The 17,578-nt window shown below is 44.0% G+C and overlaps 2 protein-coding genes across 7 annotated transcripts in view; one reads left to right on the top strand and one right to left on the bottom strand.

Annotated features, from left to right (window-relative positions):
- Positions 1-7,637: 7,637 nt before the first annotated feature.
- Positions 7,638-12,242, bottom strand: ZBED3 (zinc finger BED-type containing 3; the record flags this gene model as incomplete). Its single annotated transcript, XM_082457409.1, has 1 exon — positions 7,638-12,242. One exon carries the CDS (start codon positions 12,240-12,242, stop codon positions 11,607-11,609), a length of 636 nt encoding a protein of 211 aa, XP_082313535.1. The 3' UTR covers positions 7,638-11,606.
- PDE8B (phosphodiesterase 8B) overlaps positions 12,163-17,578 on the top strand; it is a 383,716-nt gene continuing 378,300 nt past the window's right edge. For 4 of the 6 annotated variants that reach the window (XM_082457138.1, XM_082457140.1, XM_082457142.1 and 1 more), the window contains exon 1: positions 13,073-17,164. The gene's annotated coding sequence lies outside the window, so the exon portion shown is untranslated. Of the gene's footprint in view, positions 12,276-13,072; positions 17,165-17,578 lie in introns of those variants that run through there. The other 2 variants (XM_082457151.1, XM_082457136.1) reach the window with 2 other exon arrangements.

Genomic DNA, 17,578 nt, shown 5'->3' with positions numbered 1-17,578 from the left:
ACCTTAAATGTAGCTTATCTAAGACTGAACCCAGAGTCTTCTCCAAACCCTGTCTCCTCCAGTTTACTCTGTCAGCTAGCAGCACCATCTGCCCAGTTATGCAAGCCAAAACCTAGGAGTCGGTCTCTATTTCACTACCACACCCTCTCTCCTCTTTCCCCTGACTTCCAATATAGTGAATCAATTCACTGTCACTACTCACCTGGATTATTCTACTGGCTTCCTAACTGGTCTCCCTGCAGTCACTCCTTCCCTCTAGTCCATCCTCCACACTGCAGACATAGTGTCTTCAAAACTCCTATTTCATCATCTCCTGTTTAAATCCTCCTCATGGCTTTCCATTACTCTGAGGACAGAAAACAAAATCCTAGCCCGTAAGTCCCCACCTGGTCTAACTACTGCCAACCTTTCCCGTCCTGTCTCGTATTGCCCTCCCACTCGTTCTCTGGGCTCCAGCACTCTGGCCTTTTTTTCAGTTCCTCAGACATGCCATATCCTCTCTCATCCCAGGGCTGCCTATATTTTGTTATGTCTGGAATGCTCGTCCTCTACCCTTTTACCTAGTTAACTCTGACATATTCTTTAGATCTCTGCTAACTGATTCTTCTTCAGGGATGGCTCCCTTGTCTCCCTAATTGTCTTTGGTACATGTTCTTGAAAATCCAGATTTGTTTCATTTAGACTACTTATTTGGGTTCACAGCTAAATAGTGTGATTTGTATATTTGTCCATGTAAGCAAGATTTTGCTTTTTCTTGAAACTGCGTTCCTGGTGCCTAGCACCATACACTTACACGCATAGAAGAGGAAGAGCAAGATGGGTTTGGGGAACCACAAGTGGCTTGATAATGGATGGAGTTTTATGTGACTGAGGAAATGGAAGGAACTGAAGCTGCAAGAGGATGTAAAGCAATGGCTTTTGAACCATTTTGACTATGATCCACATTAAGAAATACAATTTATGTCACAGCTCAGAATGTGAGGGTCTGTGTGTGCATATATAACAGGTTTTATATACCAATACTTAGCCATTATTAGTTCATGTAATGCACTTTTATTTTTGTTTTCCAAATCACTGATTCCAGCCACTAAAGTGATTTCATAATTCACTAATGGGCTGTGCCCTACAGTTAGAAAAAGACTGATCTAAACTTGGTTTTCAAACTGTTTGACAGAACCTGTGGCATTGCCTTAGGAGCTACAGGGGTGTGTGTGTGAGTGTGTGTGTGTGTGAGTGTGTGTGAGTGTGAGTGATAGGGGTGGGAAGGGGTTAGGATGGCAAACTGGTGACTCCAGTTCTCATGCCGTTAACAGAATAGGTCTACGTTGATCTGGTTTACAATTCAAGATTCCAAATAGATTTCAAATGAAGAAAGAGTTTCACTGATTAAAGAAGAGGAGGTTGGGGTAGGGAGGAGAACTGAGCCACTTAAGTACAGTTGCTCTCACATAATGTGTTAAGAAATTTGGTTCTTATCTCTTTGCAAATGAGGAATTTCTGAAGGATTTTAAGCCAGGAAGGGCCCTCATTAGATTGCTTTATAGCAAAATAACTGGCTGATTGAAGAGAGGCAGAGTGGAGGCTAGCAGACCTCCTTGAGGGCTTGTTCTATCAAATATTTATTATTGAGCATGCAACAGGGGCTGGTTAGACTTGTGAAGGCAGAGAACTTGGTTGTCTTAGTCACTGCTGTGTCTTCAGTACCTGCCACAGGATTGGATGCTTAGGAGGTGTTCATTAAGCATTTGTTAATAGGATGAATGGAACACACATTTGTGGTACGTTAGGTACTGTTCTATGTAAGCACTTAACATATATTATCTTCTTTACTTCTGCCAGTATTTTATGAACTAGAAAGCTGAGACTTAGGTGTTTATTTTGCTCAAGGCCAAAAAGTCTGTGTGACAGAGTGGCAGAGCTGGGGTTTAAGTTTTGATTCTTTTCATCCCAGTGGGATGGTTAAGAGCCCTGGCTGAAGAGTCTGACTGACCTGGGTGCAAATCACAGCTCCACCACTCCTCAGCTGAGTGACATTTAAAAATTTATTTAAACCTCTAGCTTAATGTCTTCATGGGGTTGTTGGGAAGTTTAAATGAGAGAAGGCCTGTGTGGCACTGAGCACAGTGTCCAGTGCATAGTAAGCCCTCAAATATTAGTGACTGTTAGTGTTATTATGCTGTGCTATCAATACCAAGAGCGCTGGACTTCCCTGGTGGCGCAGTGGTTAAGAATCCGCCTACCAATGCAGAGGACACGGGTTCGAGCCCTGGTCCAGGAAGATTCCACATGCCGCGGAGCAACTAAGCCCGTGAGCCAAAACTACTGAGCCTGCGCTCTAGAGCCTGCAAGCCACAACTACTGAGCCCACGTGCCACAACTACTGAAGCCTGTGTGCCTAGAGCCTGTGCTCCGCAACAAGAGAAGCCACCACAATGAAGAGTAGTCCTCGCTCGCCGCAACTAGAGAAAAGCCCGTGCACAGCAACGAAGACCCAACACAGCCAAAAATAAATAAATAAATTTATATATAAAAAAAAAATACCAAGGATGCGGTTGGGAGTAGACTCCTGGAGCAGAGATGGTGGTTATTAGTAGAAGTCAGGGAGGATGACGGATGAGGCGAGTAAGTGGGTGGGTCGTCTTCATTCCCTGAGGTGCCGATACGCGGACAAGACTGCATCAGGAGCTGGGTTTTTTTTTTTTTTTTTTTTCTTTTACTTATTTATTTATTTATTTATGACTGTGTTGAGTCTTCGTTTCTGTGCGAGGGCTTTCTCTAGTTGCGGCAAGTGGGGACCACTCTTCATCGCGGTGCGCGGGCCTCTCACCATCGCGGCACCATCGCGGCCTCTCTTGTTGCGGAGCACAGGCTCCAGACGCGCAGGCTCAGTAATTGTGGCTCACGGGCCCAGTTGCTCCGTGGCATGTGGGATCTTCCCAGACCAGGGCTCGAACCCGTGTCCCCTGCATTGGCAGGCAGATTCTCAACCACTGCGCCACCAGGGAAGCCCAGGAGCTGGGTTTCTTAATATTGGAGAATGAACAGGAGACCGGTAGATGATAGACGGTGAGAAAGCGTAGAAGGTATCATGGGTGACCCTTTGAGGTCATCCTCAAAGAAGGGGTAGATTTTGCATGACTTTGGAAATGAAGCCATTGGAGAAAAAGGGAGGTCTCACAGGTCACCCTGGCTCTCAGTACCCTGTGGGAGCAGGGGAGCTACAGGGAGAACTCGAACAACTAGATTTCAGATACTTCTATATAAGAATAAAAGTTCAGCAGCAATGCATTCATTCAGCAGGTGGCCTTAATATAGGCCAGGCGCTATTCTCGGCGCTTGGGATACAGCAGTAAACAAATCGGGTAAGACTTGCTGCAGTCTTGGAGCTTACATTTATTTTTAGATACTATTTGGTAGAATGCAAAGGCCAAGTAGTCACACGAAGGTCTTGATAGTTTCAAAAAAAGTATTAATCCAAAATGGTTTCTGTTCACTTCAAAGTTTTTTCAAAAGCCAAAGTTCTTGGGGTGGAGGGGAAGGAGCAATTTGTTGTTGTTGTTTTTAATGGTTTCAGATCTGTCTCTAAATCACACCTTTTTAGGGGAATCTTATAAACTCTGCCTTCAAAATATTTTAGTCATGTTTTTAAGGGTTTTGGATATGTAGACAGCAGTAGAACCTTACTGAGGCTGTAGCCCCTCATTTGATTATGTATCTCCTCTAATTACCTGAAATAATAGTAACTGCCTGCTCAAGACATTGGGGTTTTGTGGTTCTAAGTCTGAACAATAGAGCACTGAAGTACCAAGGAAAAAAATAGCAACATTTATCAGGTCGTTAGAAATTGGAGTTGATGGAAAACATTTAAATCAAAAAGTCCCTGGAGGATGAGGAGCAGACACACGTGGGGAAGCGGATGTGATGGAGGCAAACAATGTTTTGTGTCTGCTGAGTAAGAATGACTTTCAGAAATTTTCCCAACAGAAAGCTAGCTTTCCTCATCTCTGTTAAAATGCCCAGAAATTTCCTCATCTACGTTTCATTGCCCAGAAAGCAAGACAGGGAAAAGTTGGTGGAATATTATTAAATACATTTAAACATGTGACAGTGTGTTACTTAGCTTCCAATTACTAACAGACTTCTGCCAGCTCATTCATCTGATCATTACTTACCTTGACCAGAGGCCCAGGAGAATATATACTGAAATAATAAAGCTTTCATTAGCATTTATTGCTTTTCCTTAAAGCCTTCATTTTAATACTATGAAATCAGATTTTAGAGAATGTCATAATTAAGATTTTCATAAAGAGAAACATTTAGTACTATTTAAAATATGTCATGACTCCCAGGGCTATCTGACTTCATTCACATCATAAACCCACTCAGATGGGCTTTAATCTCTACTACGACTGTGCTCCCTTTACTTAACCTTAATGTACAACACCTTCAAGGCCAATTTATGAACCACACACACACAGAATTATCACTGCTTTATTATAACCACACCTTATTAACAAGACATGTTAATCTGGTTATATTCACCGGACTGGGCTCTGAGTAACTGGCAGCTCTTTTCAAAAATCAACTTTTCCTGGTAAGATGAATATTTGCCAACTTTAGGGTGTTTTAAAGAATGTGCCAGAAATTCCAAGAGCTACTCTAAAAGAGGAGTTCCAGAAGTGTTTTAAGCATGGAAGCATTTTTGGAATAACTGTATAGTCGTCAAAGGTGACAACTTTGAAGGCAGAAGTGCTTAAATGGGTAGGTTTTGATATATTTACTTGTAAGATTGGTCAGATTACTTTGTAGTCACAAGCCATATTGAGTTTGACTGGATTAGCTTATTTGGCAAATCAGGTATGAAATTTATGTTTTGAGAGAAAAATAGTTCCATCATGAGGGAAAATGACTTGGCAAACCTTTGTGGCTTATGTGCCTCTCCTCTCGGGAATCATCCCAGGGAACTTGCTCTTTCTGAAGTCCTTTGGATTGGTTTTGAGCTCCCATTCAGATAAGTAAGAGGAGAAAAAGAAGTCATAGTTATTGAGTTTAAACTATGTCAGAATTTGCCTAAATAGTAATCCTTATAACAACTCTGTAAGGTATGTCTTATCTCTATTTTACTGATGAAGAAACTGGATTTCAGAGAGGTGGAGCTGGTTGCCAAGGTGACACCTAACATAGGTGGTTGGGAGCTTAGATTTTATTTTATTTTAATTTTTTTATGTTTCAACATTTCCACTAATCATAACATTTTGAGTACTTTTTTTTTTTTTTGAAAGCTTAGAGTTTAATTCACATCTGACTCCAAAGGCTCGATCAACTCCTTGCACACACACCCCCAGCCTTCCTAGTCAGCCAGATCCTACTCTGTGCCACAAATTTGTAAATGTTCTCAGAACTCTGGAGGCCTCTGATTTCCCCCCAGAGGCATTCTTCATAGTCACCTAGGTATCTTTCTCAGAAAAGTCTATGAGGGCTCCCTGCACTGGGCAGAGAGCCTGAGTAAAATATTAATACAAGAGGGAAAGATTAGGACCCCCAGTAAAGTGTGGATTCCTGAGGAATAGGGGGTCCCCATCAGGCACGTGCCTTTCTAAACCGCCCCCCGCCCCCCAGACCTGGGTCAGGCAGTATAATGCTGTGGTGGGTAGATGATGCCTGCCACCTCCCCGCCTTCCCCAAATGTCTATACCCTAATCCCTGGAAACGCAGTGTTACCTGGCAGGGGGGAATTAAGGTTGCAGGTGGGATTAGGCTGCTGACCAACTGAACTTAAGATAAGGAGAGGGTCCTTTAAATGTGGACAAGGGAGGCAGAGTGATGCCTCGTGAGACAGACCGGTCCTTGCTGGCCTTGAAGAGGAAGGGGCCAGAAGCCAAGGAATGTGGGCAACCTCTAGAAGCTGGAAAAGGCAAAAAACCAGATTCTCTCCTAGAGCCTCTAGAAAAGAACACAGCCCTGCCAACACTTTGAGATGCATTTCAAGGCTTCTGACCTGCAGAACTGTAAGATGATAAAATCTGTGTTGTCTTTAGCCACTAAGTTTGTGGTAATTTGTTACAGCAGCAATAGGAAACTAATAAAGGCCAACCTTGCTTCCTCTGGGAAAGCTGGCTTGCTTACCCTCAGCACCAGAGCTCGTGGATGGGAAGTAGCCAACGTTGACCCAAGTGTCAGCAAACACTAAGGCCATGATACAGAGGTCCTGGCACTGGTAAAGAGGTGAGCCAGAAGAGAGTTGTGGAAGGAGGTGCAACTCTTTGGTCCCAAGTCTGACTGGGAACCACGGATTGAGGTCCAGCCTCCAGTCTGCTACTTATTAAGCTGTGTGGCCTTTAGCAGGCCATTTCACCTTGTTGAAGTGTGGAGCCTCACAGTAAAACAGGGATGATTATACCTGTCCTGCCAGCAAGTTGTTGTGAAGACAAAAAGAGTATGGTATGGGAGAGCACGCTCATTACCACTGCACACATTTTCAGTTCTAGGTAGTGAATCCCATAGAGTTAGTACCTCAATTCTGTAGACGTGTGATATACTATTATTATTTTTAATAATAAACACACATATGTGACTTTCAACATTTTCTTCTAAATCTGCAATTAACAAGAAAATCTAAACAGAACAGCTGATTCACTCAAAGACTGATTGATGTTTCACTGTATTTTATGTAATCATAGCATGTTAGAGCTAAAGGTGACCTTAAGGATCACCTCATCCATTTTCCAGACAAAGGAGCAGATTCAAGTTGTAGAAAGGTAAGAAGATCAAACCTTTAGAAATAGAATTCCCTAATGAGTCCATGGCAGCAAAACAAAACAACAGCTCAGTTTTTATGAATCCCTTCTAAGACATTAAGACATGCACAGCCGTTTAAAGTAGAAATTCAGCCCAAACCAAGCCAATCCCTTCCCTTCTCCAGCCTCCAGGGATGAAAACTTAGGTGCATAAAGGGCCCTAGCTCTTTCAACCTTGGTTGTCATTACCCTGCTTTGCCCACACCCCCTCCTCCCTGACAAATTTCAACCTAAAGAAGTGATTGATCGCTTTACATCATGGCAGGAGTTCAGGAGTCAGGTTCAGGGCATTCTGCATCCCAATTCCAGCCATCCACCTCACCACTGCATGCATTGCCCTCAAAGGCAGTGCTGGCTGGTGCTATTAGCAAGCCTAGTCACGTAAATCAGGGAAGCTCTGCCAATATACGCAAGGCATGTCACCATCACCCATTAGCAGTGACAACTCTAATTGTGAGCAGACTGTGCCGCAGCCAGAGAGGCTGATGCAATCCCCGGAACCCACCTCTGCACTTTCAGATCCCAGCTCTTAGCTGACAGGATGCCGGCTTAGCCAGTTGGTCCTGATAGCCCTTGTGCTTTGCCAGGTGAGCCAGCAGAAGCCCTCAAGGCCAAAGAGGCAGAATATCTGATGAGGAGGCTGGAGTCAGGTGAGCCATCATAGCCACTAAGAGTGGACGAGCCACTCAGGCTCATTTTTCTCCTCTGTCAAATGATGGAGTTGGACTGGACAAGGGCTGCATTTCCTTCTAGGCTTCTCTGGAATTGCAGATTATCTCAGTTCTTGTGTTGGAAGTTTTGTTTATCTTAAATAAGGAAGCTGAATGCTGGTAGTAAGGATTTTCCATTTGCAAGAGGTAAGTAACTTTATTTTTAATTATAAAGGTAATTTATGCTTGATATAGAAAAGTTATAGCAATGCAGAAGTGTAAAAAGTGTATAACTCCCACAACCAGTGGTAAGTCATCAGTCAGGCTAATTGCTTTCCCCATCCCCTGAACAGGATACTGGTGCTCCCATTAGCCATCTATTTTGAAGGAGCGGTTAAGATTCTGAAAGTCAATCTTTGCTTATTTTAGTGGTTCTAACAATTGGTGAAACTGAGAGTGACATTTGTAGAAGTTTTTTTTTCCCTTCCAAAAAGTCCAGATTCAGATCTTATAGCCCAACTTATAAATCCACATGAAGAAGTTAAATTTCAATACTTAAAGATCATACTATTATTAGAGTAATACAAAAATTGCAAGAGACAAGAGAATAAAATACATTAAAATGTTAATAGCAGTCTAAGGTGACTGACAGGACTACGGGGGATTTTTTTTCAGCTTTTCTTCGTAGAGTGGGGCATTGCATTTTTATTAATTGTGTAGTGAAGAAAATAGTTTTAAGAAAAGTGTTCCTGATAATGACATACTAGGTGATTGGATTCAAACCAAACAGCCCAATAACTGACACTTATTAAATCTTTATTGACTAAACAGCTTTTAAAAATTTACTGCTACTTCCTTTTAGGCTATTGTTTTCTGTTAGGAATTCTACTTAGAGGATTAAAGATAAATGAATAATTATATTAATAATTTGAGAAGACTTGTGAAAATCTTAGACATTGAGTTCAGTGCCTCAAATATTTATTGAGCAGCTGTTACAGGCAAGTCACTGTGGGAGTAGAAGGATGAGTGAACTCCATCCTTAAGTCCCAAGGGCTCAGGCAAGGGAGGTAAGACAGGAACCCACAGAGCCACACGCTAGATGGCCTTTCTAAGGGTTTTGAGATACAAAATGCTGAGAGTCCAGAGAAGTAAAGAATCATCTCTGAATGATGAGGAATCCTGGAAAGCTTCATGTAGGCAGTTGCATTTGAGCTAGGTCTTAGAAAATGGGCGGGATTTTTCATACTTAGAAATTGAAGGGGCTTTTTAAGTGGAGGAAAGGCAAACTGAGGCACAGAGGTGCCAAGACCAGGGCATGTCAGAAGAACAAGGAGTCCAATTTGGCCAAAGCATACAGCATGTGTAGGGGAAGGGACAGATAAGACTGGCACAGTGGTAGAGGAGACTTGAATGTCAAGCCACAAAGCTAGAGCTTGTAGATGATGGGTGATCTTGGGGGTCCTTTGAGCAGGAAATGTGATATAATCAATGTCAGCTTAGGACAGTTCCTTTGGCCAAGTAGGGGACAGTGTGGGAACACAAGGATGGGAAGATGAATCCCAGATGAATAATAAATGGGGCCTGAGCTGAGCAGGTGGCATCAGAAGGAAGACAGCTGTGACACTTTGTAGAAATAGACTCAATAGATCAGGGGCCTAGGATTCAGTGAGAATGGTGCTCATATCCCACTCTGCGGTGACATTACTTAGTTCCCCTGAGCCTATCTCTTCTCCTCTACAAAATGGGTGTAAGAGTAATTATATCATGGGGTTGCTGCATAGTAGGCAGTTATTCTTGTGAAGCATTTTAGCACAGCTCTGGCATGGTGAGTGCTCAGTACATGTTAATGTCACTGATGGTACTACCTGGAGTTGGAGTTAGGAATGAAACAGGTGTCAGCTCCGGTGACTGAGTAACAAGGCCAACAGTACGGCAGCTGGGAGCATGGCATCTGCAGGTAGAGACTGGATTTGGAACCCGACTCAACTACTTACTAGCTGTAATCTCATACAAGCCACTTAACCCCTCTCTCAGTTTCCTTAGCTGTAAAATGGGCGTAGTATTAATACCCACCCCCCAAGGAGCTGCTGTGGAAATAAAGTGAGATAATACATGTAAATGTACCTGATACATTTTAAGAGCCCAGTAGTTATTAGTTATTGGGTCAGGGGTGGAGATGCAGAGTTGAATAGAATTACCCCTACCATCTCCTGTGGCAAGATATGCAAGTAGAGGTGGAGACATGCTGCAGGGGACTGGCCATGAAGGACAGACCCGGAAGAACACTCAAGGCTGGAGGTAGTCAGGAGTCGCTGGCACAGAGGTGATTATTGTACCTCTACGGGTATAGATGAACCAAGATTGGGTACATAAATTGGCCTAAGGAAACAATCAGATAAATCCAGAATACAGGACGTCTATAAGACATACATAAGATGGCCGGGACTTTTTAAAAAGTAAATGTCATGGAAAAAAAATAGTAAGGGGGCTGTTCTAGACTAAAAGAGACTAGAGTTATAATCAAAAGTAATGTATGAATCTTAACTGGGCCCTGTTTTTTAGAAAAGAGAAAAAGACACTCTTGGGACAATTAGGGAATTTCAATTAAGGACTCTATCTTAGAGGCTATTGGGATAAACATGCTGAAATACTTTAGGGATGAAATGCCATGCATGTTTTGGGGTGGAGGGAAGAAAAATAAATATGGCAAAAATGTTAACAACTGTTTAGGTGGAGGGTATATGTGGGTATTCATTGTACTAGCTTTTCAACTTTTTCTGGATGCTTGAACATTTTCAAATTCTCAGAAGAATGAGGAAAAAAGAGACCTGAAGAAAAACTGTTTGGAAACCAGTCTACATCAGGAAAAGGAATTCTCTGGAGGAAAAGCAAGTTCCATCTACCAAAGGAAAAATGTCAAGAAGGGACAGATTAAGCAAGATGAAGGCTGAAAATAAATCATCATATTCAGCCATTGTGAGACTGTAGCGGCTTCTTAAGAGTCCAGTGTAGCATGCAAAGCTGACCACGAGCGAAGGAGTAAGGAATGGGGAGCAAATATAAGCAGCAAGGACTGCTCGACACTCCTTGCTTAGGGGGGGCTCAGCTGGGAGCATCCAGGCTAGGGGAGTCTTTCGTTTCAGTCCAAGGAAGACTGGGGCATTGCTAAAGAGGAAGACTCTGAAGAAAGGCAGGGAATGAGACAGAGGAAAAGAGGTAACGTAGTGGAGGAAGGGCCCAGGAAAGGTGGAAGAGGAATGGATGAAAACACGAGAGGAGGAGGTGGCCTCAGATGGGAGAGTGCCTTCCCCTTGGCCCAGGAGTGAGGACTGTGGAGATGCGGGGGCAGAAGCCCCCTTCCTAACAACAAGGAGGGATGGGGTCATGTCTTGCTAGTAAGGCGGCAGGTGTGAGGCAGTTAAGTGGGGAAACAGCACAGCTGCCACTGGGTCTGAAACAGGGGAAGAAAGAGGGCGGAGGTAAGATAGGGTGCTTGGTACTGCCGGGCAAGCTGGGGAGGGTAGCGAAAAGAGGGCTTCTCCAGGACTGCCTTCCTAAGGCACTAGAAATGACAGGGTAATGAGCAGTCTTGGACACTTAAACGGTCTCCCGTTCAGAACTTGGTGCTGGGCAAAGACTACTCATCAAAGATTTACTCATTAGGAAATGAGGAAAACTCTTTTTTGGGTAAAAATGCTTTATCCTCATTTCCATGCACCCTCTACCCTGGGTTGCCCTGGCTGGTGTACAGGCACATGGTGTGATAGTCTTTGGTGTGTAAGGAAGCTCCTGTCCTTTCAAAGTCACCAGACACAAAATGGCCATGGCTCCAGGTGATCTAGGTTCACAGGGCTGTTGGAGCTCTCATTCCAAAGTCAGTCAGAGGAAAACCACCCCCTGCACGGATGCCACTAAACGCCACCAGCATTGGAGGCCGCTGGAGCTTGCGCTCCCAGGCACCCCGGAGGACCACGGAGTGATTTTTGGTTCTGCCGGGCCTCCGAAGTGCTTCTCAAGACCCCACGTTTGGCGATTTCGATTAGGCAGAGCGGCAACAGGCCTGAGATCTCGCTCCCAGGCGAGGCTGAAGACGCCGGTCCGCGGGCCTCACTTTTTGAGTAGCGCTGGCCGGGGGTGGGGGGAAGGGAGCGGCTAAAACCTACAGGAAGACTTTCGTGATGACGTAGCCGTCCCTGGGGTCCCCCTCGGGCTCCTCTTTGAGCGGAGCGTGCAGCAGGGCCGAGCCCAAGGCCAAGGCGCCCTCCCGGCGGCTCACTTCCCGCAGCCGCGCCTGCAGCGCCTCCCTCTCGGCCTGCAGCTCCCGGCGCGCCTGGGCCGCCGCGCGCTCCTCCTCCTGCAACGCCCGCCGCCTGCGCTCCAGGGCGCGCTCGCCCTGCTCCACGGCCGCCTCGCGCCGCGCCAGCTCGCGCTCCCGCAGGCTGCCGCGCACGGCCAGCGCGCCCATCTGCTCCAGCAGGCGCGCCCAGTCGCCCTCGGCGGCCGCGGCGGGGGCGGAGGGCGGCGAGCGGCGGGCCGTGCTCTCCGCCAGCTCCCGCCGGTGCGCGCTCCTCAAGTGCTTCCACAGCGCCGGGGTGCCCGCGTGCCAGCCCGGGCCGCGGCCCACCTGCTCCCCGCACAGCCGGCAGGTGGCCCAGGGGCCCGACGCGTGGCCGGGGCGCGCCGGCGCCAGGTGGAAGTACCCCCAGGCCTCGGAGTACGGCGCCCCCAGGCGGCCCGCAGCCGCGTCCGGCCCGCCCGTCTCTTCCATGGTCACGGCCGGCTCGTCGCTCCTCATTCTCTAGGCAGCGCCTGCACCGAGGGACACAGGGTAAGACGACCACAAAATTACATGTGCACACGGACACACGCTCCAACACACAACTTCTAGGACGAGAGTTAGCCTGTCAAGAAACCATGCCTCCCTCTCACTACTGATAAAAATCCTGTGGTTAGTTTGGGTAGATGCTTGCGTTTCTTTTTCAGTAGGTATTAACCGTTGATTCCGCAGGGGGGAAAAAAAGGTAGAAAATGCCTAGCCCTTCTTTCCTTAACCAGGAATTTTCTTCGAAATTCATTGGATTCCCTTGCTAACAAGTACTAAGACTAAAATTGGGAAGCCAAGCTTCTCATAAGAATAAGCTAAATAAGTGCTGTATGTATATGTTAGTTTTAACTAGTCTCCTTTACGCTCTTTAAAAAAAATCGAGCAAGGCTCCCTTTTGAATTCTTCTCGAAGTGTTGCAGAAGAAAGGAGTGGGGAAAAAAAGTTTCAGGAATGAAAATTTTGTTTCTTAGACTTTAAGGGTGGCAGTGCTAGGACTGAGCAGCTTTTCAAAAAGCTTTCAAGGAGACAACTTTTTTCAAGGTAAAAATCTCTTTGTTTTTGTGATTTTAAAAATGATGTGCTTATGAGAAACATGGACTACTGAGAATCATTAAAATGTTTTTAAAATACGCACATTTAGAAAACAGCAATATACAAAGCAGTTTTCTAAACTTTTACCTTCAAATCAGGCGGTGGGCTGTCTCTATCATTGCCTCAGGGTTTCTAGCCAGCCCGGGTTCTCAGGTGGAAACACTGCAGTGTGGCTTCTGAGTTCTCAAGAACCATCAGCAGTGCTAGGAGTAAATTCAGAGGACAGGCAGTGGAGTAAAAGAAATTCAATTAAACAGCCCTGAAAGTAGATACTAGAAATCCTGGATAGTGCCAAGTCCCTCTGGTGTTCATTCTGCCGACCCTCTCGTAGGTGCTCCAGTCATAAAAAAAAATAAAATTAGTTTTCTATATTGCTTATCCCAACTAAATGGCCCGCACACTATATTTGCAAGACAGAAAGCTTGGTGGATTCTCTTAATTAAGGAAGAAAAATAGAAGTAATAGCTGCTTGCTTTGTCCAACAAATACCTGTCGTTAAAGGGATCCGAATACAACACAGTGCCTATCACTGCCAGGTCTTTTCTATTAAGAAAACATTTCCCACTGTTATAACCTATCAAATGAGGGGGGAGATAGAAAAGGTAAATTTTCTTCTTTAAAAAATAACTTCACAAAGGGTCAAATGTGATTCTAGACAAATTTGCTTTGAAAGTTTAAAAATAATAATAAGAGAATATATGACAGACTTGGAGCTCTCCTGGGAACTTATTTCATCGGGAAAATTCAGGCCGAGGTGGGAGAATAATGGACAATGAGATAGCCAGTGCCCGCTCCTACTGTCAGGTTTTGAACCAGCAGCAGTGGAGATGATGAAGTTCCAGAATCTCTTTTATTAAAGGCAACTAGGGACGACTGAAGACAAAGATGAAAACAGGAAAAATATGTTGCTTTAATAATAGTATTTAGTGAAGCTTTTAATTTAGTTGCTAATAGTCTTGTTACAGATGCATTACACTTTTCTAAACCTCATTTGTTTTTTTCCCACCAAGCAAGTCCACTGAGATCAGGCAGGACATTTAACATATCTCTTGAATTTAAAAAAAAAAAGAATGAATTTACCAGAATCATCCAAAAAAATAATAAGTACCAGGCCTCTTCTAACAAAAGAAATAGCTATTTACATGTCTTCTGATATGAGGTATTGGTTTGAATATGGTTACCCATGATAATTAGTATAAAAGGTCTTTAGAAATTAAAGGCTAGATTTCCCCCAAGAGATTTACTAAATCACTAAAGTCTCCAAAGCCGGAGTGCTGGGATGAGGAGGGGAGTTACAGACCCCTTTCAAGGATAACTTTTTTGCGGTTAGTAAACATTGTGTTTAGTAAACAGAACCAGATTTTAGTCTTAGAGATGTTTTTTGTTATCCAGCTTTACTTAAAATTTTTTTCTACATTTCTTTTTTCTTTTTTTAGAATTCCATTCCTTCTAAATTAGAATCTTACCTTTCCAGAGTGTGCCCTTTTTTTAAATTACTAGACATACACAAAAGTGGAGAGAATAGTAGTATTATGAGTGCCTATATTTACTTTATAAATTAAAAGAGATTTAACACCATTGTAAAGCAATTATACTCCAATAAAGATGTAAAAAAAAAAAAGAGATTTAAAGTTTTTGTATAACATTAAGACTATTGCTTTGCATTCTGATATGCTTTCTTGAGCTGGGGGTTGAAAATTGTATTGCTGCAGACTCTCCTACCTCTGCCAGAGTCTGAGAGCAATTATTACTGATGTGCCCCTACAAGTGCCAGAGGTGACCAATTACTGTCATGCTTTACCTCCCTACAAGATGTCTCTGGGTTTCTTCAAAATCTGGGATGCCCAGAGGAGTGCCACATACAGGAGTGGCATCTGTTCTAAGACTTAAGGTGGAAAACAGGGATGAGAAGCAGTGATCACTGATTTTGATGTCTTAATCCTTTAGACTTAGTGGAGCCCTCCTCTGAGCCAGGGACAAGCAGCACCACAAGTGTTGGCCAGCAGAGTGCTGCCCCTCTGAGGGCGGCAGAGGGACCTCCTCTGCCCTGGCAAGCCTTCACTCTCGGAGGTCTTAACCGGTGGAAGGCAGCATGGTTCAGAACTGCCTCACCTTCTCAGCCCTCCGACCACAGCTACATTCTGGCTCAAAAGAGTCTTCTGTTCAGACTCAGTGTCTAAAGAGTGACCAGCAGTAACTGTGGCCACAAGTCATTCCTAGCAGAGCCTTCCTAGGTCTGTTAAGCAATCCCTGAGCTCATTTCAACCATCCCTACGGTGCAGAGGGAGAGAAGCTTGGCTTGGAAGTCAGCTTGGCTTGGAAGAGAAGTCTTAGAATCTTCAGCCACGACCCTAATATACAAAGAGCTCTTACAAACTGAGAAGAAAAAGACAAACAAGCCAATTGAAAAATGGGCAAGAAATATGAGTAGGCAAATGACCCAAGAGCAAAATCAGATGGCCAGGAAGTTTGTGAAAAGATGCACACCAGTTATATTCAGGGAAGTGCTATTAAAGTAACAATAAGGTCTCATGTTAGATCCATCACACTAACAAAAATGAAGAGGTCTGTCAGCCGAAGTTGGAAGGGGGGCAGAGAAAAGGGTATGCTCATGCATTCGTAGTGGAGATGTGAAGGCTTTTAGGAAAAGCAATCTGCAATCTCTATTAATTAAAAATAGATATAATTGGGGATCCAACTCCTGGGAATCTGTTCTGTAGAAGTAAAAGTACCAATATGTAAAGTAACATGTATTAGGATGTTTATCATAGTATTATTTAGAATGGCAAAAAACTGGAATCAAGAGAATGCCTAGCAGCAGGAAAATGGCTGGGTAAATAATGTGTAGTCACCCCAGGGAATATTATGCCGCCATTAAAAAGGATGGATTGGAGCTCTGTCAGGGGGATTTCTGGAGGAACTGTTTAGGGAGAAAAGCAAGATGCATAAAAGTGTGTATAATATGATCTCACTCTCATTAAATAATAAGTAGATCTGTATAGGATATACAGATTAATGATTTTTTATATATATGAAGAAAAATAAGGAGATACACGATGGGTTGAGGGGGTGGCAGCTGATGTGAAAGGAGAAGGGGAAGAGGTAAAGACAAAAGGAAAAGAAAAAGGGTGCTGCGAAAGCATGCACGTGATCATGTGTATACATTTAGGTAGAGTATGTATATGGCAGGGTCTATACATAAATAAAAAGTAATTTTATAAAACAATCCTCAAGCATGTGAGCTCAGGCAGGCTTAGGCAGCCTTAACTCTGGAGACTGGAGGGAACAGTCCCATGGGGCATAGCACGCTGCCATCTGGCCCTGGAAGGATCCCAGAGCGTGAGCTTGCTCAGTGTGGGTGGTTCGCTGTGCCCTGCCTGAGCAGAGGGAGATTCTATATCGATGGAAGATGGAGGACGCCATGGGAGGGCAGCCCACCTCACTCATCTCCCCCGCATAGGGCCTGCATAGGGCAGGCACTCAGGGGACACTGCATTAAATGAAATGAGCCCGACTTTATGTTTCTTAGCTCCAGCTCACCGGAGTCTCTATCTCCCCATCTGTCAGGAGAAATGATAAGATTAGCTGCCCCTAATAAATAGGTGGCTGAAATCAGATAATGCACACGATGTCACTGTTGGACTCACCAGTGCTATATCAATTCAAAGCATGAGCAAAAGGAAGCTCCCAGTATTTACTATTCAAACATGCCCACATGAAGATCTTAGTGGCTAAAAGGCAGTGCTGTTTTTTCCCTTTAACATACTCTGTTATTCGATAGAGGAAGTAGTTTAAGTTGGAAGAATTCTCTTGGGGATTTTTAAATACAAAAAGCAAATTAAAAAGAATCATAGATCCACTTCCCCACCCCCAACCAAATTTATTTTCACTTCCTCAGTTGATCTTCCTGCAAAATAGGTGGCTCATCACTCAGGTAGAAGATGATAGGGAGGCCTAGTTAGCTGGAGTCCTGTGATATGCATTTTTTCCTTACCAAGTACTGCCCCAAAACCGAACACCTATTAACTTGTATGGTTAGCTAACGAGAAGAAAACGAAAAGTAAAAGCTCTCTTAATTTTCCTTAAACAATTTAAAAACTACCAGAAAGTTGCCAATGAATGATTATTTCGTTTACGTCCGTTCACTTCATCCACTCTTTCATTCAAACTCTCCTTGTGTACCTGATCAGGGCCAGGACGTGCTTGGTGCCCAGGATGCCAAGAGGAGCACCACATAGTCCCTGCCCTCTGGAAGCCTACCATCTGGTGGGGAGAGATGCTTCAAGATGCTGACACCCATGGTAAAGATCAGAGCAATGCTCACTCATGAAGAGTGGGGAAGGGTGGGCTTGGGGACCCTAACACAAAGGTTCATGCAGATACCCGTGCTTAAGCATTCTTTCGCTTCCCCACCTTGCTCAGGGTACAACATTCACTAAAACACATCACCATTCGTGCTGACTCTAATAAATAAAGTTCCAGTTCTTTAGTTGTATAATTAGGCTTCCAAGCTCGTATTTTAAATAAAATTTCTTGAAGCTAAATAAGTGCACTGCTAGCATGAAATTAATTTAACAGTGGAAAATTTTGAGTCCAATTTCAGGGGGAAAAAAGCTGAAAAAAAAAAGTAGACTTTAGTTATTTCTTGGAAGAGGAGAGAGTAGTATTGATGGTATGATGCCTCTGAATTCTATGATGAGTTTCATTCCAGTATC

This window comes from Balaenoptera physalus, assembly GCF_965194825.1.
Source record: "Balaenoptera physalus genome assembly, chromosome: 3".
NCBI classification, from domain to species: domain Eukaryota; kingdom Metazoa; phylum Chordata; class Mammalia; order Artiodactyla; family Balaenopteridae; genus Balaenoptera; species Balaenoptera physalus.
The sequence above is the reverse complement of the archived record's forward strand: the minus strand, read 5'-3'. Positions and strand labels throughout refer to the sequence as shown.